Below are 22,216 nucleotides of genomic sequence, written 5' to 3' on the forward strand. Positions count from 1 at the left end.
GTTGGTGTACTTTGCAAGCAAAGCCATATGGGGTAGGGAAAATGTACGCGTGGGTGCAAACGTGTTTGTGTAAGAATAGCATGTCTTGTGAACACCTTCAGAATTTAACTCCTTCCAATACAACAGGAATAAAACAATTTTATTTACCTGTCAGTTTATAGCATTATAACCAGTGTCTTCCAAACAGATTGATAATGAAAAGATGAAGTTCGTGAAATAAGATCTGCGGTTGACAGTGGCAAGTTCATTTTTACAATCATCTCAAAAAACATTGCTTCAGCGCGGACTACAGCCTTTTCTTCTGGCAGGATTTGCTTTGCGGGAATGAACTTCATAATTCCTTGGCAGCTTTCAGCGGATTTCTTTGCAGCAACCTTGTCCAGGTGAGTTTTGGAACTGCAGTGTCGTTCGATGTCATATTTCCCAGCACTGATGGGCATCGGAGAAATCTGATTAACAATACTTGCAGTGTGCATGACTTTTTCCCATAGTAGACTCCACAATTCCTGGCTCTTTCTTATATTTCTCCAAGAAAATCTGCTGCTTCTGCTGTTTAGACTTGGTACAGTCATCCAAAACTGGCACATTTTTCCGCTTCATTTTGCCACGATTGTCCAGACGAGTCGCACGTGCCAACAACTGAACAAGGTTTCCACAGCTGAAGACTCGCTGTCATGGTTATCTCCCTTCGACCGAAACCGGTATCAGTTGTACCATTCCGTAATCAGCACACCAACACCGGAAAACGTATTCTAGACTTTTTCTTAGGCGTATTTTGTGCGTGTGTCGCGTATTTGCGTACCGATAATAATTTGGCGTACAAAATACGCCCAAATCGTACTGGTAAACAGGTCTGTCTTTATAATTACTGATCCAGTTACATGAATAATCGGCTATTACTCAGAGATGTTTTTCAAAAGGAGGACATTTTGGTGTTTGGACTATCCAAGGGATGAGCAACGTCCCTTTAAAGGGGTCCCAGGGCTTGCCCACCCCCTCCCAAATAGGTTTGAAAAATTAAAACCACATCTTAGTAATAATAATAATAATAATGCATAATATTTCTATAGCGCATGTATCCAGGGTTTAGCCCTGCTCAAAGCGCTGTACAATCAAAATCCTACGACAACATAACATTGTTTAACGTACAATCACACACATATCAATAAATAACACATTGCTCAAAACAACATTATCACAAACACACAGTGTACTTTTGAAGTACTTTTCCTTACTTTTTACCATCCTGAAGAAGGCAGTGATGAGCTGTTGAAATACTGATCAAGAATGTACCAAACCCGGTAACTGTTGCGTTCTCTTTTTGTCCACAACTAAGTAAGCTGGTGCGTTCTGGGCATAACTTTTAATGAAAGAGAGAAAACAGTAATAGGCTTCATGTATTTCAGGAGGAGGAAAACAGGCTTTCAGTGCAGGAAATCCTCCAATTGGAGGAGCATTTCCAGCCGTGCACCCACCTCTGAGCAGCCTCCATGGTCTGGTCCCAGTCCTGCAGGGCCAGCTGGAGTTTCATCTTCTCCACGAAGGCGGGCAGGAAGCCCTGGAAGTTGACCACCACCTGGTTGATCAGGTCCAGGGCCCCGCTGTAGTTGTGGCGCTGCTCAAAGAACTTGGCTTTCCCAAACAGTGCGTCGATGTTGCGGGACCCGTCCCTGTCAAATCACAAAAAAGATTTGCTGTAAAGTTGTGTTCAGACTACTTTGATTCTCAAAGACTGCCAAACACTGAAGAAGAAAAAGATTCTCAAAGTGAAGCATACAGTCATATAAAACGTCTTTGCAAAATCAAATAAAAATTCTCCATTGCTTTGACATCAACCCCCTTAGCTTGGTCCCTCCAGTTTAAATCAATGTTATCTGCTTTTTAAATTAAGTGCAAGCTTTATTTCAAAAAATAATTTTGCTTTTGCAATTCTGAAAATGGTACTGAAATGTTTCTAATACTTAAATTATCCTTCTTACTATAACTCTCAACATTTCCCTAAACATGTCCAACTCACATACAGACACAAACACAGACAGAGCATAATTGCGTGTATGTACAACACAAACACTTACACATCAAATACCAGCATGCATGCACAATTGAAACACAAAACAACTTACTTGAGAGCCTCGTCAAAGAAGCGGATGGCTTTCTTGGCCTCTCTGCCGCTCATCATCTCCAGCCAGCCTTTCACTGTCAATCCCTGCAAGAAACAAGTCTCAATTACACATCTCTACCATTGAAATGACTCCACTCATGGACATGCATTTAGCACTTGTTGCTCTAAATTCCTTTAGCGTTCTTGACAAAGCGCTGTGCAAAAAAAACGTGTAGCGCTGTACAAATAAAATTACCATTAGCTACTTGATAATTTGTTTTTCTATCTCAGCTTAGCACAACTCACCAACAACATTTCTAAGTATTTTTAAGTCTGCCTCTCTGGATATTCTCAGTATCAGTCAAACCTGAATATCGACCTCTAGGTTTTCCCCCTTTCTTTTAAAGCACCCTGATGAAGATTTAATTGCCTTGATATTGTCACACTAGTGACAAGACAAGTTCTATTTATAATTCATGACTTGTAACTCCAACACACTCTTGTGTTATGTACAAGTGGGCTTTAACTTGCATGACCATTCCCCCCCCCCCCCCCCACCCCCAACTTTTAGGCAGCCATACTCCGTTTTCGGGAAATGTGTGCTGGGTATTTTCATGTTACTATATCCAAACTCTGACATGGATTACAGGATCATTTACGTCTGTACTTGGTCTTGCACTTGCGATTACACACAAACGGGGATAAAGCACTAGAAGGTCGCAACTATTTTAACTCTTTTGACAAAAGATTGTTCCCAGACTCTCTTGAAAAAGTCCAGCCAAATTACCTCCACAGATGTAGGTGCCATCTTCAGCATGCGGTCGATGTATTCCCTGGCTTTGTCGTATTTGGCGCTGAGGTAGAGAAAGAGGCCGGCAAAGTACAGACCCTGCAATGACACCCAGAAACAGTCAAATACAAAAATAAACCACTTGTAAATAAAAATCACAAGATCATGATTGTTAGTACATTGTAGAACATGTATGTCACATGCAAGAAGTATGTCACTTTTTTAGATCCAGAAGGAAAGGGGGCCGTTTGTTGTGGGACTGCTAGTCTAATATATAAAAAAAATAAAATCCCTCATGTTTACATCTACTTTCATTCCTACTCTGCTAAAAACAAAAAGATAAATAAATAATTAGAAATTAAAAAAAGACAAAAGCCAACAACAAAGAGTCACAGTTTTGGTCTTTGCATGGAAATTGATTGTGTGTGCAAGCGGACCTCTTTGAGGACAAGTTCATTTTGGAACTCGATCACTAGCCAAAATAGCAACTGAACGCTTTGTAATATTCTGCCTGCCGATGTACACATCCACTCCTCACCCCACCCCAGCACACATAATGGCTACTGTGGCAGTCAGTGCCCTAAGCAAGGGTCCAAAGAGTGCAAAAGAGTTGACAGATACTGACCAGCTCTCCAGCCTGTTTTCTCTCCTCCTTCAGCTTTGCGTCCAGCAAGGTGAGGGCTTCCCGATCTGCACAACCACAAATAGAGTTTTCATGTACAAAGAATGACACACATTCCACTTTTACCTCTCATTTCTCAGTCATTTATACAACAACAAAAACTCAAAGTTTCTCAGAACAAACTCTATCAGTCTATGTCAAGTCCTCTGAAAGCGGCGTATGGCTGCCTAAATGGCGAGGTAAAAACGGTCATACACGTAAAATTCCACTCGTGCAAAAACACGAGTGTACATGGGAGTCTAAGCCGATGAACGAAGAAGAAGAAGAAAGTCTATGTCAAAATAATCATACCTTTACCGGCGTATGGCTGCCTGAATGGCGGGGTAAAAAGGGCCATACACGTAAAAGCTCACTCGTGCAAAAACATGAGTGAACGTGGGAGTTTCAGCTCATGAACGAAGAAGAAGACTCCTTTACCTCCATTCAAACTAAAAGCCATGCCATAGCAATCATTTGAGAACCAACAGATCACCAACATTTTTTCAGGAATCAAACACACAAAAAGTGACGCACACACACACATATATATATACTGACCAACATTGTTGCTCTTCTTGTGTGCAAACATGAGGGCCATGGTAGCGCAGAGGTTGATGTCTCTCTTGTCTTTCAGCATATCCAGCTCACGGATACCCTCCTGTACTCGATCTGCACAATATCAAACAAGAATGCACTCAAGTTTGATGGACTGGGTATTGCTCCTTTGTAACTGTAAGTAAACATTGGGGGGGGGGGGGGGGGGAAGAGATTTACCTCAGAGTTTTTATTTAGACCAGCAACTCAAACTTCATATTCACTTGGAACAAACAAGTCTTTCTCACATTATAATGATGATGATATCAATGACAATAGAAAATTGAAACTTATTCAACACAATCATCAGATCATCAGCAGTCTGCATCCTCCGTGTTTGTAATGATCACTGCTTCCCTATTTTTAATTTGATTCTCAATCTGTTACTTGCAAAATTAAAACCCAGTCATACTCATAGTAATATCGCTTATACTTTATGTTCAAATGCATGCTCATATTGTCACATACACAGATCACAAAAAGTGAGTACAAACAGATAATTAAGAACATAAAACATAAATGCAAACATTAAACCTATATATATATTTCAGACACATGAACTACAGACCGAGAGAATCCTACCCTGCAAGACTTTGGCGAACGCCCCAAAGAACTTGAGCACCGGATCGTTGCCATAGCGCTGCAGGCCCTCATTGGCAGCATTTTCCATGTGGCCATAGTAACCTTCTCTGCAGTAGTAGTTGATCTTGGCCTGCAAAACAGTTTTCATGTAATATACTAATAAATTATAATAAATAAATAGATAAATAAATAAAACAATTTAAAGGCTGACATAGTCCTATTTAATTAGTTTAATTACTTCCAGGGCTTTTCCCATCGTTGCGGGGATGTATAAATTAAGCTTCCTGCAAAGTTTTAGGTTTGAAGTTCTTACCAATTACGAGAAATAATTAATTCTTTATTGCATTGTTTAGCAACAGTTCTCCAGGACTTGGGCTATTTTTAGACCGTTGACGTCGTTTCGTAAACCAAAGATGGCGTTTGAGACTGTTCTGTTTACATTCGACACTTTCAACACCACTTTGCAATACTGAAATAATTTGTTCTGTGTTCGAAAGCTACAGCCAATCGTTATTATATCCCCTTAGGTACAGTTTTATAACATTATTGGCACATGTGTAAACAATATGAATTAATTAATGAACGCTACGAATATGGCAGCCTTTTAGTAGCTGATTGATGTTACAAACACATGAAACACCTGAAGAGTTTTACAGGAGTCTCTAGTAACTCTTCAGGTTAACCATGTGTTTCTAACATCAATCAGCTACTTTGTTTTTCTTCTTGTTCCTTGGTTCTAGTTAATGCCAACTTTACCTTAACGGTTCCGCTGCTTGCAGAATTAAAATCAAAATGGGAGGGATTAATGAACGAACACCTATTTCTGGACCCCTAGTAGACATTTTTAACATATAGATTTTGCAGATACAACGCTTAGCATACCGACGCATAGACAGAGCATAGAGCACAATAGACAAACACTGAAACAGGTATGGGTGTGGGGCTGCTTACTTCACTTCAGTGGGTGCAGGAAATTTCATTTTCAAAGTATCTACATAGATGAAAATAAATCATACATTTTTGTCAAGCCTGTGACTCCAACAGCATTTCAGATTTTACTAAATTTACTGACGTTCCCACGTTGACTACATTTCCAAAAAGACTGGTCAAAACACTAACTCAGTCTGTGCAAAGAAAATATGTTTGGCAATGTTTTGAGTTGAACGAGAGTTAAAAGTGAAAGTTTGCAGCCGCAGTTTACAAATTTGTGTTTATTTTCACAGCCAGATTAACAGCTTACCAGCGTCACCGGATCTGCTTCCGCCATGTTGAGGTTTTATGACCGTTCTCGTCTTCAAACAGCAAAATAGTAGTCTAATGTGAGCCGTCAAGAACTGAATCAAGCGGCCATGTCCAAATATGTGCTACTGCGCATGTCCATGTAAACTTCCGGCGAGGGAGAATCTTGGAGATACAAATCGACACTTTCACTCTTTTTTTTCTGAAATCTCTTGCATTCATAATCTCTTATTCTCCTGGAATTTTGTATTTTGATCATATAGATTGTAGCTATGACGTTAATTCGAAATTATAAGTCCGCTTCCATGTGCTTAGAGCAGGGAAGGGAGCCGTACAATAATGAAAGGGAAACGGGACCACATGACTGTCACATGACCTTGCACCATGACAATAATTACAACACTGCGAAGTGAACGAGTACCTGTCGCCTATACGTGCGTGTCTCTGTGTGTTTATCGGTAGCTACACTCAGTAGCACGCTGTGGAGCATACACATAAAAAGCTCTCTGGGGGATTTGCCTTTCTCCGCTGAGTGATATGTTAGTTGTGAGAGCTAGGGAACATTACATGCAGCCTTGGAAACTTGAGAATGGTGACAAGTGTGAGTATAGTAAATTGTGTTGTTAGATTGTGTTCGACTTTCCTTTTTATTTTAAACATTAATCGTCTCTCAGTTCAGCGTTTAGTTAACTCGTTTTCTGCATGTGGTTAACTGGATTGTGTTGCACGATTTTGTAAGTATGAACTGATTTTTTCTTATGTGTGATTGATGTTTTAATCATTTTTACATTGCTTGTGTCACAAACATTATTTTAATGTTTAGAGATAAATCTTTTCTGTGAAAAAGTATTGGTTTAATTTTCAAATGTGCTGAGACAAAATAATTAGTCAAAAAGGGAGGGAGAGGGGGCTCTTTTCTCATTTTAAATCCATGGGGTAAAGATTTCCATTCAAGTTCATGCTTAACAAGCCTGCATGCTGACCCTTTTACCATTTAAAAAAAAATTAGTTTGTGTGTTGTTGTTTTTTCTTACAGATTATTAGAAATCAGATTTTTGTTGGCATACTTGTGGAGTATAGCTATAAGAAGTGGATGCAGGATTTGTTGATAACATGTACATGTGGGATATAACAAAATGTCATTTTGTGTTCTTCTCTTTTTACTTGTCTGTTTTATTTAGTTGTAATGTGTCTGAGGATTGCTTGGGATTCAGTCATAATCAAACAAATGAAAAGAGAATAAACAATAGTTTGGTATAATTTCACAAGTGATAGCTGACATGCATAAAACAAAGAGTGATACCTAATATACTGGACTCGCAACGAAATATACAAACAATACCTGTTATTCAGACTTGGTCGTGTGACAGACGTTTTCTTCCACACGAGATTACGTTGATTGTCTAACGAAGGCGTCAGGCTGAGTTAGACATCAGCTAATCGAGTGTGGAAGAAAACTCTGTCACACGACCAAGTCAGAATAGCATTTATGTCTCACAGCTTCAACAGAGGAGAGAACAAACACGTTTTGCGTACTCAAGCTTGACAAACCTGAACACAGGAGCAGCCATTGTGGAGAGATCTACTTTTTGACGAAAGTGAACGAACAACTATGAATGACGTCTCGGTATATGTGAACGACGTCACCGTCATCGTCACAGTCTGTATCTTTTGAAGCATCGCATTCTTCATGACGTCTTTCTGTGTCTGCATCCGCGAAATGTTTGTTCTTTTTGGGGTCTTTGTCATCTATGTTCAGAACTCTGTCCTTCCAGTTTCAGACTAACAGGCCTCCTGAGCGAGCCACTTTCTAAGGGCAGCTAAATTCGCGTGTGGAAACAGTACTGTCGTCTGGGATGCTATTCTCAGCGTTGAAGAATTTGTAAAGAGAAGAATTTTAAACGATAACAGCAGGAGAAATAAAAGTCGTGTGTGCATTTTGGGTCTTTTGGAGGGACGATTTCGAGTTTGAATCCGTTCTTGCACATGCTCCAAAGCGTGTAACACAATCTTGCACACGTTTGCTTTAGTAGTGGCAAAGAAGGAAAGCGTGTGACATATGACAATGAACAACGTTTCGACCTAAAGGTCTTCAACAGGTTAAAAAAAAAATGAAAACAACAATACAAATATGAAAACGACTTATCAGAGAAGATGGCGATGATGTCCTCCATATGATGCATAAAACTGTTCAATTTGTCTTGTGGGATATGTATTTTCACACATCTCTTTTAGTTTCATTTAGGTTTAGTTTTGTTTTTGTAGACTACTCTGTTTGTGTGCTTTAGAGACTTTTTTGTGTGTCCTTTTTTTTTTGGGGGGGGGGGGGGGTGCTCATTTGTCTTGTATGTTCATTTCATTTCTGTACTTAACTCATATTTTATTTGAAGGAACAAAATAAAAATTTTAACCAAATGTGAAAATGGAAATGATTGATGCGTGTTGTTCAAAGGAGAAGTGAAAACAATACACCTCAGTGTACCACTACCAGTTGGCAACAAACCAAGCACGTGATTAAGCGAGATTAGCATTAAGGCAGATTAATGTACAGGTTAAGCTAATCAAGTGCAAGGTGTGAACGTAAGGACGTGTTTAGTGTTAAACGCTTGCCAAACTTGGCTGTCATTCTCCCCCTGGGACAAGGTGCAGGACGTGTTTAGTGTTAAACGCTTGCCAAACTTGGCTGTCATTCTCCCCCTGGGACAAGGTGCAGGACGTGTTTAGTGTTAAACGCTTGCAAAACTTGGCTGTTATTCTCCCCCTGGGACAAGGTGCAGGACGTGTTTAGTGTTAAACGCTTGCCAAACTTGGCTGTCATTCTCCCCCTGGGACAAGGTGCAGGACGTGTTTAGTGTTAAACGCTTGCCAAACTTGGCTGTCATTCTCCCCCTGGGACAAGGTGCAGGACGTGTTTAGTGTTAAACGCTTGCCAAACTTGGCTGTCATTCTCCCCCTGGGACAAGGTGCAGGACGTGTTTTGTGTTAAACGCTTGCCAAACTTTGCTGTTATTCTCCCCCTGGGACAAGGTGCAGGACGTGTTTAGTGTTAAACGCTTGCCAAACTTGGCTGTCATTCTCCCCCTGGGACAAGGTGCAGGACGTGTTTAGTGTTAAACGCTTGCCAAACTTTGCTGTTATTCTCCCCCTGGGACAAGGTGCAGGACGTGTTTTGTGTTAAACGCTTGCCAAACTTGGCTGTCATTCTCCCCCTGGGACAAGGTGCAGGACGTGTTTAGTGTTAAACGCTTGCCAAACTTGGCTGTCATTCTCCCCCTGGGACAAGGTGCAGGACGTGTTTAGTGTTAAACGCTTGCCAAACTTTCCTGTTATTCTCCCCCTGGGACAAGGTGCAGGACGTGTTTAGTGTTAAACGCTTGCCAAACTTGGCTGTTATTCTCCCCCTGGGACAAGGTGCAGGCTTGGTTAGGAATGCATGTCTTGTTTTGTGCATGCTTACTCTTTATGCCTTTATTTTACTTTCTTTTTATATTTAGTCAAGTTTTGACTAAATATTTTAACATCGAGGGGGAATCGAAACGAGGGTATGGTGTATGTGTGTGTGTCTGTCTGTGCGTGTGTGTGTGTGTTTCTGTGTGTAGAGCGATTCAGACTAAACTACTGGACCGATCTTTATGAAATTTAACATGAGAGTTCCTGGGTATGAAATCCCCGAACGTTTTTTTCATTTTTTTGATAAATGTCTTTGATGACGTCATATCCGGCTTTTCGTGAAAGTTGAGGCGGCACTGTCACGCCCTCATTTTTCAACCAAATTGGTTGAAATTTTGGTCAAGTAATCTTCGACGAAGCCCGGGGTTTGGTATTGCATTTCAGCTTGGTGGCTTAAAAATTAATTAATGACTTTGGTCATTAAAAATCTGAAAATTGTAAAAAAAAAATAAAAAATTATAAAACGATCCAAATTTACATTTATCTTATTCTCCATCATTTGCTGATTCCAAAAACATATAAATATGTTATATTCGGATTAAAAACAAGCTCTGAAAATTAAATATATAAAAATTATTATAAAATTTTTTTTTTCGAAATCGTTTTAAAAACACTTTCATCTTATTTCTTGTCGGTTCCTGATTCCAAAAACATATAGATATGATATGTTTGGATTAAAAACACGCTCAGAAAGTTAAAACGAAGAGAGGTACAGAAAAGCGTGCTATCCTTCTCAGCGCAACGAATATTCCGCTCTTCTTGTCAATTCCACGGGCACTGCCTTTGCCACGGGCGGTGGAGTGACGATGCTACGAGTATACGGTCTTGCTGCGTTGCGTTGCGTTCAGTTTCATTCTGTGAGTTCGACAGCTACTTGACTAAATATTGTATTTTCGCCTTACGCGACTTGTTCTTTCTTTCTTTCTTCTTCTCTCATCATATCTTTTTGTCTTTCTCATTTTTATATTTAGTCAAGTTTTGACTAAATATTTTAACATCGAGGGGGAATCGAAACGAGGGTCGTGGTGTATGTGCGTGTGTGCGTGCGTGTGTGCGTGCGTGCGTGCGTGTGTGTGTGTGTGTGTGTAGAGCGATTCAGACTAAACTACTGGACCGATCTTTATGAAATTTGACATGAGAGTTCCTGGGTATGAAATCCCCATACGTTTTTTTCATTTTTTGGATAAATTTCTTTGATGACGTCATATCCGGCTTTTCGTGAAAGTTGAGGCGGCACTGTCACGCCCTCATTTTTCAACCAAATTGGTTGAAATTTTGGTCAAGTAATCTTCGACGAAGCCCGGACTTCGGTATTGCATTTCAGCTTGGTGGCTTAAAAATTAATTAATGACTTTGGTCATTAAAAATCTGAAAATTGTAAAAAAAAAAAAAAATTTATAAAACGATCCAAATTTACGTTTATCTTATTTTCCATCATTTGCTGATTCCAAAAACATATAAATATGTTATATTCGGATTAAAAACAAGCTCTGAAAATTAAATATATAAAAATTATTATCAAAATTAAATTGTCCAAATCAATTTAAAAACACTTTCATCTTATTCCTTGTCGGTTCCTGATTCCAAAAATATATAGATATGATATGTTTGGATTAAAAACACGCTCAGAAAGTTACAACAAAGAGAGGTACAGAAAAGCGTGCTATCCTTCTTAGCGCAACTACTACCCCGCTCTTCTTGTCAATTTCACTGCCTTTGCCATGAGCGGTGGACTGACGATGCTACGAGTATACGCTCTTGCTGAAAAATGGCAGCTACTTGACTAAATATTGTATTTTCGCCTTACGCGACTTGTTTACATTTAGTCAAGTTATGACTAAATGTTTTAACATCGAGGGGGGAATCGAGACGAGGGTCGTGGTGTATGTGTGTGCGTGTGTGCGTGCGTGTAGAGCGATTCAGACCAAACTACTGGACCGATCTTTATGAAATTTGACATGAGAGTTCCTGGGTATGATATCCCCATACGTTTTTTTCATTTTTTTGATAAATGTCTTTGATGACGTCATATCCGGCTTTTCGTGAAAGTTGAGGCGGCACTGTCACGCCCTCATTTTTTAACCAAATTGGTTGAAATTTTGGTCAAGTAATGTTCGACGAAGCCCGGACTTCGGTATTGCATTTCAGCTTGGTGGCTTAAAATTTAATTAATGACTTTGGTCATTAAAAATCTGAAAATTGTAAAAAAAAATTTTTTTTTATAAAACTATCCAAATTTACGTTCATCTTATTTTCCATTATTTGCTGATTCCAAAAACATATACATATGTTATATTTGGATTAAAAACAAGCTCTGAAAATTAAATATATAAAAATTATTATCAAAATTTTTTTTCGAAATCAATTTAAAAACACTTTCATCTTATTCCTTGTCGGTTCCTGATTCCAAAAACATATAGATATGATATGTTTGGATTCAAAACACGCTCAGAAAGTTAAAACGAAGAGAGGTACAGAAAAGCGTGCTATCCTTCTCAGCGCAACTACTACCCCGCTCTTCTTGTCAATTTCACTGCCTTCGCCATGAGCGGTGGACTGACGATGCTACGGTCTTGCTGAAACATTGCATTGCGTTCAGTTTCATTCTGTGAGTTCGACAGCTACTTGACTAAATGTTGTATTTTCGCCTTACGCGACTTGTTTTCTCCTCTTTTTTGGCTCACCCCACACACACACGCATTCAACAAACACACATGCATGCATGAACGCACCACACACACACACACACACACATACACACACACAAACACACTCACTCTCTCTCACACACTTTTGTATTAATTAACCAATCATGTTTAAATATCTTCAAAAGTCTTCATTACAAGCCCAGTTTTAGTTTTTACCACGTTTTACCTGACTGTGTCGATTTTTTTCTCTTTGATAGTGCATTTGTGCACTTTCTTTATTTTTTTGTTTTCCTTTTACATGTACTCTGCTTTCCTTCTTTCCTTTTTGTCCTTTTGTTTGATTTTCTTTGCTTCTTCTTTTACTTTGTTTGTTTCTTTCTTTCTTTTATTTTTTTTTCTCAATCTTTCTTTTCTTTTCTTTCTTTCTTTTTTTTCTTTTATTTCTTTCTTTTTCCTCTCTATTTCCTATCCTGGTTTCTGTTTTTGAAGATGATATAAGTAGCTACACCTCTGTTTGATAAGGACACCTGAACAAGGGACTTAAAAGGTCAGGGGAGGGCCAGGGAATACCTTGTGGGGACTTAAGTCAAACTCCCTGTACTTAGTCAAAAAACTCTTCAATCAATCAATCAATATGAGGTTTATATCGTGCTATTCCGTGGGTACAGTTCTAAGCGCAGGGATTTTTTTTATTTTTTTATTTTTATTTTTATGCAATTTATTTTTAAAAAAACTCTTGAGCGGGTAAGGGCAGTTATGTCACTAAGTGGTCAAACATTTATTCTGGGTCTAGCCCAGTGTGCCCCCAATTGTGCCATTATTTGTATTGGTGGTTATTTACATTAGCAAGGAAATGTCCAAATGTTACAGGTTTTGTTTCTCGATGAAAAGTATGTCAGTGTGTATGGGCAACGGACAAACTGTTAGTAATAAATGACAGCAACAGAAGAAGAAAAAGTTTTTTAGCTGGGCTGGTATTCGAGAGTTGAGGTTAAAGACCAAAGTCGGGGATAAACTGTACCCTCAATGCTGTTTATTCCGAAATAAAGCCTCTAAACTCGACTCCTGCATACCGCCCCAGGGATTCACAATTGTTGATCGCCTGGTAATGTTTTACTCACTGCGGGTGACTGGTGGAATGTATTTCCACTTCCTTGGTTAAGCTACGAAACAAATGCACAGTTATGTTGGCTGCATAAAAGTCATTTCACTTTAATTGTATGAAATAATGCTTTCATGTAATCATTTTGGAACGTGTACATTTTGTGTATCAGATTGTTCCTCCCTACTCCCCCCGATTCTTCTATTCACTTCCTCCTGAAACGTGTTTGCCTCTCCAATTAAATTCTGTCCTTCCTTCATGTAAGGTTTTAATAATGCATTTTCTCGCTGGGATTATTGATTCCAGAGTAAGTAAGTTGGGTTTTTTTCTACACTTTCTGTAAAGGCATTATTCAGATGTGTATGTATCTGTTACTCTCATTTATATTAAAGTTTAAAAAAACCAGATAAAACCCAAATGTCTACTACCAGCTTGACTTTTGTACTCTGTGTTGTTGCAAGTGATCAGAGAAAAGTGCATGTTTAAGCACTGTAACTTATAAATTTAAGCATTCTTCAAATTAAGACTTTTATTGTAAACCTGCACATGTAGCTTTCAGTGTTATACAAAAAGGCTCAGAGAACTTATTGTTGATTTTGTGGTTAGTGGTGGTATGCAGAACCTTTTATGGGCTTGTATGTGACAGTGTGGGAGATTTACTACTGAGGGGACAAAGGAACCTGTTGGAAATGGTTATTTATTGGCTGTTTTAGACGGTGTTGTGTTCAGTTCTGACGTTTTCAGCTCTCTCTCTCTCTCTCTCTCTCTCTCTCTCTCTCTCTCTTTGAATATGTCTGGGGGCAAGGGGGGGGGGGGGGGGGGGGCTTCAGACCATTCAATTATATGTGCGTGCGTGCATGTATGTATGTGTGTGTGTGTGTGTGTGAGAGAGAGCGAAAGAGAGAGAGAGATAATTCTTTATTTAACGAGGGTAATAGATTGCAGTGATCTGCTTTTTTTACATCCAGCCCTCCAGAGAGAGAGAGAGAGAGAGAACAGTCCTTTCAGTTGTACAGCGTGTAGCCCTCTCAGTATCGGTCCATAAATGTTTGACCAATTCTCTTGACCGGGCGAGTCAGCCCGTGAGATAAGGAATGCATTAGTCAGGAGTTAAATCTGGGGGACTTTGACTGGTGAATGGAGAGCCCAGCTCCAAAAGCTTGTTCGCTGCATGAAGGCTTGTCGTTGCGAGCTTAGAGGAGGTTTGTGGTGTAGTCGTTGTCGGGGTATCGTGGTGATAGTTTAGAGGTTGATTTTGTCATATTACCGTGAAGTCAAGAGTTGTGATAGATAATGTGAAGTTTACCTTCGGTGCACTGTGCGAGGAATGGTTTTGATAGAGGTTAGGGGTACGAGGCTATTTTGTTCCTGGGTGGTTTTTGTGGGTGGCGTTAGATCGTAATCGTTCACTCTTTTTAATACTTATTACATGTACTTGTGATCGTTTAGTTTTAGGGTTAGTGTCGTTAATTAGTGGTCTCCTTCTTCTATTTCTGCTGTTTGTTCTTTCCAGTAAATTATCTTTTGTTGTTGTTACAATTTTCATATGTTCAGTCAGTTCCGGCTTCTTTTGCTCTTAAAGGTGCAGTATGGCCATCAAGTTAAAACATGTGAATCCCGAATTTTTCAGACCAGATATATAGGGAAGTGTTATTCAGGAATTTTCTGCAAATAGCAAGTTTGTGACCGTTCGCTTTTAAGAACAAGCTTTGTGATAAGGTCTCGTGTGACGGCAGCACGACAAAAAGATGGCAATACTCAAGTCATGTTTTCGCCTTCGAGAATGTTTTCATGGTTTATGTTCTTCAAGTTGTCCCAAACCAGACTTTGGAACTGGCACTGAAGTATTCAAAAAGAATTCAAAATGTTATTTACAATGTCACACAATAATGAAACAAAGAACGCAGCCTTGCACTTCAATTGAAATTAAGAAATTTACCTATGAAAAATGCACACGAAGTTTGTGAAAAGTCCGACTCGGTCTGTATATTAGAAATGATGCAACACTTCCTTCATTATATTTCCGGTGAAACTAAGGTAAGCAGTTCCTTCAGGGAATATTGTACCTTTAAACAGATGACTAAATGTATCCACAGCATAACTCTGGCATGACTTTTTGACCCGCATTATGTCCCGCTAAGGTTTTTATTTCTTTGTTCTACAGTCCTCGTTAATCCTGTGTTCGACCTTGGCTTTCTGGTTCAATAGCACTACAGGCGACTTTCGTGTTAAGGCTTAATTCCTGTTAGAAATAGGCCCAGAGAGTATAGTGAAGGCTATGTTATCAATGGTGTTTCGGTTAGTTAGTTAGTTAGTTGTTGATTTTTGGGTCCAGCGGACCATATAGGCCAAATCAGGACCCCAAATGGTGTTTCGGTACTGTAAGTTGTACAACGGATGAGATCATTACTTTAGTGTCACAAAGACGCAGTTGAAACAATAGTTGTTATTAACTTCGTTGACTTCATTTCCATGGTGTTAGGAAACACACCTGGCAGTATAAGTGCATGTAACTGACTTTTTCTGAGTCTTTGAACGTTACATTCTTCCTTCCTGCATTCGTTCGTTCATTCATTCATTTATTCATTCAAGAATGTTTTTGGGTTTTTTCTGTTTAGGATGGGGTTATCGTCCTTATTATTTAAAGTTTTTTCCCTCACTCCCCCCCACCCCCCTTTTCTCCTTTTTATAAGCATATTATGATAATTAATAATCGCATCATCTCTTTTGTTGTTTGCGTACAGTCACCCTTTAATGAATTAATATGGAAACCTCTGTGATCGCTTCCACACACACACACGCACACACACTCTCTCTTGTTCTCTCACCCCCCCCCCTCCTCTCCCGTCTATACAAAAATAAAATATGCAAACGTCTCAATCCCCACTACAATGAGCAATCTGTATTTGATATGAATCTACCATTGATCTGTCCTTTCTGCGTGACAAACGCTAAAGTCTGTGAACAGCTACATACAAAGCAGAACTAGAGAAAGAGAGCTAAACAAGCTAGAGAGATTACGTTCGTTCCATTGTCAAGTGCCAGTGAGCGTTGTGCCCTTCGAGAACTTTTCCCCTGACTATCGAACCGGTGTATAGGTGTCGATCACAGGCGCTGGAAATGTATTATTCCTTGTTTCGAGAGAAAAAAGAACGTGTTTTTGCTTCGTCCATTTTGGGAGCAACAACTATTCTACGATAAGTCACAGCATCAGTTATGATCATTTTTTTATTTATTTATTTATATGGGAGATTTATATAGCGCTTGACGTTCTCTAAGCGCTTTACATATTAATTTCTGCCGTGTGAGATGGAATTTTTTACACAATATATCACGCATTCACATCGGCCAGTAAATCTCAAGCCATTACGGGGAATATTTACTTTTCACGGCCTATTATTCCAAGTCACACGGGTATTTGGTGGACATTTTTTTTATCTATGCCTATACAATTTTTGCCAGGAAAGACTAGACCCTTTTGTCAATCGTGGGATCTTTAACGTGCACACCCCAATTCTTGTCGGTTGTGTATTTTTTGTTTGTCCATTGTAAAGGCCAGTAGGTCGACGTTCTTATGAATGTATCGTTTTCTCCTGAATGAACGTCCCCATAACTTCTCCCTTCCTAATGATATTTGGTACAGTATCCCTGTTTCGAGGCTTTTCATTGCTCTTTTGAGATTTGAGATTTTAAAGTATCTGGGCCAGGCTGGAATTATTACAAAATGCTGGTAGCTGTGATGCTTACAAAGATTATTCGCGAATTGACGATATCACCGTCTTTTGCATCTGTTGGACTAAACACTTTGGGGTCACCTCTCAGTCTGCGTATTCGGCAATAGGTAGATTGTTGATAGTACTTACCTTTGTAATATATCAGTAATTCATCGGTGATTAATATTAATGATGATTGCAAAACCATCGGAATCTTTGTAATTTCTTTCACGTTAAGAGCTAGTTTTAATTGCTGTTATAGTTTGGTGTCCAAAGTGACACAGATACACATCTAGGCCTTTAAAAATGTGTCAGAAAGCAAATGTAATCTATGAATTTAACCAGAAGGAGAACATCTGTTCAATCGAGCCGTCGTGGGCGAATCCAGTGGGCTTACCACTAGTACAGAAGGTCACAGGGAACGTGTGATATTAACTTCATATCTCACCAAGAGATGAAAAGAACAAGTACTAAATCTGTACTGACTCAGTGAATAGCCATTTTGACGCTCAATACGGGATTGTTAGGGTCTATTGTGTGTAACGTTCCTATGAAAATGTTCTCATAACAAACACATTCAGAAAACCTATTCTTGCAATTTCAGCAACGATTCGAATTTTAACAAGAAGTTGAAACTCAAACTTGTTCGCGTGCCTATGAACTAATGGAGAAACGACTATTTATTTCATACTCAGATATCGGTACCACTTTTATCAATGCTTGGCATGCTGTTAAAACCACTGGTTAGAGTGGTCTGGTCTAATCGTGATACGAGTTCTCGTCGTGAACGTTTGGACTAAATTTTCACCTGTGCATTGCATTTGAGATCGTGATTCATTGTCTTCTGCTGCGTTTTTCTGGTGTCTTACTTGTAAGTTGTATTCATTTATCATAAGTATTATTTATTTCAATTATTATTGTTCCTTACGTGTATTCATTCAGTTCCTTTATTAGTGATTTCCTTCCTTCGTTCCTTTGTGACTTCCTTTATTTCTTTGATTAGTTGTTCGGTGTTCATGCATTCCTCTTGGAATCATGCAGTTGATTCCAATTTCTGTGGCTTTCCTGATCAGAAACACTCCAATAATGTGAGTTACTCACTCTTCTAACATCATTGCTGAGAGACAGCGCTTTCAGTCATGCAACCCCTCAAAACTGAGGCCAAAACTAAGCGGTGTTTTTCTTTTTCTTTTTATCTTTTTAATGTCTACCGTGGTTGAAACTTGCCAACTGGTCAAATGTTCAATCCGGAAAAGTGTTCCAAATCGCCAAAGAAGCGGGTTTTTAAGGTAACAAAACGTATGAAGAAATGAAACATGCCGATTGGTATGCGTATTTTTTAGTTGAGGTACCATAGTTGTGTAATGAATGTTTTGCTGAGTTTACTATTGGCTGCCACTCACACAGCAGTATAATTGATATGGCCATGTTCTTATGGCCGGCAGAATGAAGTGAGCTTTGTATCACTTTCAAGACTTTTGGGTGCATTGCTGCAAGCACTTCCGTTAATCTTAATTCTCAGACCACCACAAACTCACAAGTTCAGCGCCAGTTACCCCCCCCCCCCCTTCCCTCCCACTTTCTCTCACTCTCTCTCTCTTTCTTACACTCTCTCTCTCTCACTCTCTCTCTCTCTCTCTCTCTCTCTCTCTCTCTCACTCTCTCTCTCTCTCTCTCTCTCTCTCACTCTCTCTCTCTTTCTTACACTCTCTCTCTCTCACTCTCTCTCTCTCTCTCTCTCTCACTCTCTCTCTCTCTCTCTCTCTCTCTCTCTCTCTCTCTCCCTCTTTCTTTCTTTCTCCCGCTCCCACTCCTCTCTCTCTCTCTCTCTCTCTCTCTCTCTCTCTCTCTCTCTCTCTCTCTCTCTCTCTCTCTCTCTCAGTAACATCTCTCTCTTAGGGCTGGATGTAAAAAAGCACATATTCTTGCTGATCTAGGCCCTATTACTCTTGATAATACAGATTTTGTCTTGTCTTGTCTTGTCTTGTGTTGTCTCTCTCTCTCTCTCTCTCTCTCTCTCTCTCTCTCTCTCTCTCACCCCCCCCCCTCCTCACTGCCTGTCTGCGTGCCCGTCTGGCCATCAGTTAATCTACCTATCCCTCTGTCCCTCCATCACCCCCCTCACAACCACCTCCTTCTTCTTCTTCACTGTCCGCTCTTTCCATGTTTCAGTCCTCACCTTTTATACTTATTTGTTACAAGATAGAAAGAGAAGTTTGTTTATATAAAGGCCTAGGCCCCATATGCAGGGGTAGGAACAATCAAACTTATGTGAGTCCAACCAGTCGTTAAAACATCAACCGTTTAATTTAAATTCACCCCCACCCACCTTTTCATTCTGCGTTACGATTTAGACACAAAAGTACATAGTTTATTTATAGAAAGGCCCAGGAACCGTATGAAGGGGTAGGAACAATCAAACCTGGGACATGATACTACATTTGTGAGTGCAACGGATCCTTAAAACATTAAACGTTTTATTTAAATTCACCCTTACCCCACCGTATTATCCTTCTTCGTTACAAGTTAGACACAGAAGTACATGTATATGGTTGATTTTTATATGTGAAAAAACAACTCTAGGCTTCCTATGAAAGAGTAGGAACAATCAAGCCTAGGACAGGATACTACATTTGTGAGTGCAACCCGTCCACAAAACATCAACCGTTTCATTTAAATCCTCAATCTGTAATTGTATGCATGCGTTTATTCCACCTCTCCAACATTCAAATGCCAGTTGGCTCGCAGTCTCTATAAATAAACATTTGGGGGGGCATGAAATGCATGTTTATATTCCACCTACCGTACGGTTCAAATGTCAGTTGGCTCATAACTGTCTATCACTCTCTCTCTCCCCCCCATGTAAGACTCCCTCCCTTTTGAGACCCTGTTTTCACTGGTTTTTGGTTTGTTTATAACCTCTGCACATGTATCCCCATTTTAAGACTCCGTCCTTTCCCTCACAACCCCTCAAAACTGAGGCCAAAACTGTGGGGTTTTTTAATTTATTTTTAAAGCCTGATTTTTTCCCTCATTTTGTTTAGGTCCTAAAAGCGGGGTTCCACTTGACTACCCCGAGCAAGCAGTTTCTTCAACAACACATTTCATTAAATACATGTATGTATTTATATCTCACCTGACCTACCATTTAAAAGGCAGTTGGCATGGCCTCTATCGACGTCTCGCTCTTCTTAAGCCTGTTCTTATGTATCTACCTCTCTTTTCAGTGTCTCACAACGTCTCCCTACTCTCTGTGGGGCCAAAGTGCTGCGTTTTTCCACAGCATTTACCCCAAGTACACGATTAAGAAAAGACGATTCCTGTTCTTTTCACGGCCGTTTCACCTTGGGTGCACTCAACACCTTTCACGCTCAGATAGGAATGGAACCCATTTCAGGCGTTCTGTGTGCGTGGCTTCGAATAAGGAACGGCTGTTATTGATGTGAATCGTGAAAAGGGTTCGATCTTTGGAGTGAACGAGGGGGAGCATTGTGGAGAAGTCACAGTGGTCGTGTATCGTCGTGTGTGTGTGTGTGTGTGTTGTCTGTAGTGAGAGTGTGGATAGTGTGGTAGGGGTACGCAAAGGAATGGTGTCGTGTTTGGGGTGTTGCTTTAGTGGGGAGAGAGCGCTTTCGCCGGTACTTAGTCGATTGCCGTCTGTCTGACTGTGAGTGTGTGTGTGTGTGTGTGTGTGTGTGTGTGTGTGTGTGTGTGTGTGTGTGTGTATCTGTCTGTCTGTCTGCCTGTCTGTCCGTCCGTCCGTCTGTGTCTCTCTCTTGCTGTGTTGCCCCCCCCCCCCCCCCCGCCCGACCTCGACATAAAGTTATATATTCCACACCGACTTCTAATTTAACACATCAGGAAAGTTTAGTGAAAGGAGACGTCTCTCGCACGTCCACTTAATTTAGCTTAATATAATTATCTGTCTGTCTCTCTGTCTGTCTGTCTCTCTCTGTCTCTGTCTCTCTGTCTCTCTGTCTGTCTGTCTGTCTCTCTCTCTATCTCTTTCTGTCTCTCTCTGTCTCTCTCTGTCTCTCTGTCTCTCTCTCTCTCTCTCTCTCTCTCTCTCTCTCGCTCGCTCGCTCTCTCTGTGACTGTCTGTGACTGTCTGTGTGTATATATATATGATTAGAGTAGTATTCCCTAGCCGGACGAGGGCTGGTTGAAAAAAAACTCGTTTGTAAGCTCATGGCACAACGTTCGTAAAATATAATTTAATTTGATTTGATCTCTCTTCACTCCTTCAGCACTTATTTAGCTGATCAAACACTATCAACGCCGTAAAAAAACAACAACACCACCCCACATACATAGGCCATTCATAAAAGACAACACACACATATACAGGCCTAATACGGTACGATTGTAACAACTACAATATAAAATCAAAGATTGCCAGCAAAATTAACAACCCCTACAGCTGTTCGTGAACAGACCACACGAAAGAAGCGCCAAGAGTTAAAAGCATGACCTCTGTAATTGCAAAGGTAGCGTTAGCGTGTCAGTGTCAATGAAATAGCCCTTGAGTAAACAAGGGAGAATATATGGCTGGCATGAACCGGGGTATTGAGTCTTCGATCTTGTGTGAAAGTGTGGTATGGGGAAAACATTCTCTGATGTTCGATATTTGTCATGTTTTCTTTGTCGCCTACCACCGTCCCTGCATCTCTCTCTCTCTCTCTCTCTCTCTCTCTCTCTCTCTCTCTCTCTCTCTCTCTCGCTCGCTCTCTCGGTCTCTCTGGGGAAAACATTTTCTGATGTTCGATATTTGTCATGTTTTCTTTGTCTCCTACCACCGCCCCTCCCTCTCTTTCTCTCTCTCTCTCTCTCTCTCTCTCTCTCTCTCTCTCTCTCTCTCTCTCTCTCTCTCGCTCGCTCTCTCTCTCTCCCTCTCTCTCGCTCTCTCTGTCTCTCTCTCTCTCTTTCTCTCTCTCTCTCTCTCTCGCTCGCTCTCTCTGTCTCTCTCTGTCTCTCTCTCTTTCTCTCTCTCTCTCTCTCGCTCGCTCTCTCTGTCTCTCTCTCTCTGTCTCTCTCTCTCTCTCTCTCTGTCTCTCTCTCTCTCTCTCGCTCGCTCTCTCTGTCTCTCTCTGTCTCTCTCTCTCTGTCTCTCTCTCTCTCTCTCTCGCTCGCTCTCTCTGTCTCTCTCTGTCTCTCTCTCTCTGTCTCTCTCTCTCTGTCTCTCTGTCTCTGTCACTGTCTCTGTCTCTCTCTCTCTGTCTCTCTCTCTCTCTCCCTCTCTCTCCGTGTTTGTTTCTCCTTCTGCCATTGTCCCCCCCCCCTCCAGCGTTTTCAGAGAGAGAGAGAGAGAGAGAGAGAGAGATGGGGGGGGGGGGGGG

At 40.4% G+C, this 22,216-nt stretch overlaps 2 protein-coding genes across 12 annotated transcripts in view; one reads left to right on the forward strand and one right to left on the reverse strand.

The window, feature by feature from the left end:
- Window positions 1–6,091, reverse strand: part of LOC138947575 (tetratricopeptide repeat protein 21B-like) — a 42,273-nt gene extending 36,182 nt beyond the window's left edge. Inside the window, exons 1-7 of the mRNA XM_070319073.1 lie at window positions 5,969–6,091; window positions 4,729–4,858; window positions 4,111–4,221; window positions 3,517–3,581; window positions 2,889–2,990; window positions 2,124–2,206; window positions 1,476–1,670 (exon numbers count right to left, since the gene is read on the reverse strand). Of these exons, the coding sequence (XP_070175174.1) occupies window positions 1,476–1,670; window positions 2,124–2,206; window positions 2,889–2,990; window positions 3,517–3,581; window positions 4,111–4,221; window positions 4,729–4,858; window positions 5,969–5,995 (713 nt within the window). The 5' untranslated portion in view covers window positions 5,996–6,091. The remainder of the gene's footprint in view (window positions 1–1,475; window positions 1,671–2,123; window positions 2,207–2,888; window positions 2,991–3,516; window positions 3,582–4,110; window positions 4,222–4,728; window positions 4,859–5,968) is intronic.
- A 285-nt stretch (window positions 6,092–6,376) lies between these two features.
- Window positions 6,377–22,216, forward strand: part of LOC138947574 (uncharacterized) — an 85,374-nt gene continuing 69,534 nt past the window's right edge. For 9 of the 11 annotated variants that reach the window (XM_070319069.1, XM_070319061.1, XM_070319071.1 and 6 more), the window contains exon 1: window positions 6,377–6,568. Coding sequence is in view for 7 of the 11 variants with exons in the window: in XM_070319072.1 (XP_070175173.1) it covers window positions 6,505–6,568 (64 nt within the window). In the remaining 4 variants the exon portion in view is untranslated. Of the gene's footprint in view, window positions 6,569–17,612; window positions 17,752–22,216 lie in introns of those variants that run through there. The other 2 variants (XM_070319066.1, XM_070319068.1) reach the window with 1 other exon arrangement.

Source organism: Littorina saxatilis, linkage group LG14, assembly GCF_037325665.1.
Source record: "Littorina saxatilis isolate snail1 linkage group LG14, US_GU_Lsax_2.0, whole genome shotgun sequence".
Classification (NCBI taxonomy): Eukaryota; Metazoa; Mollusca; class Gastropoda; order Littorinimorpha; family Littorinidae; genus Littorina; species Littorina saxatilis.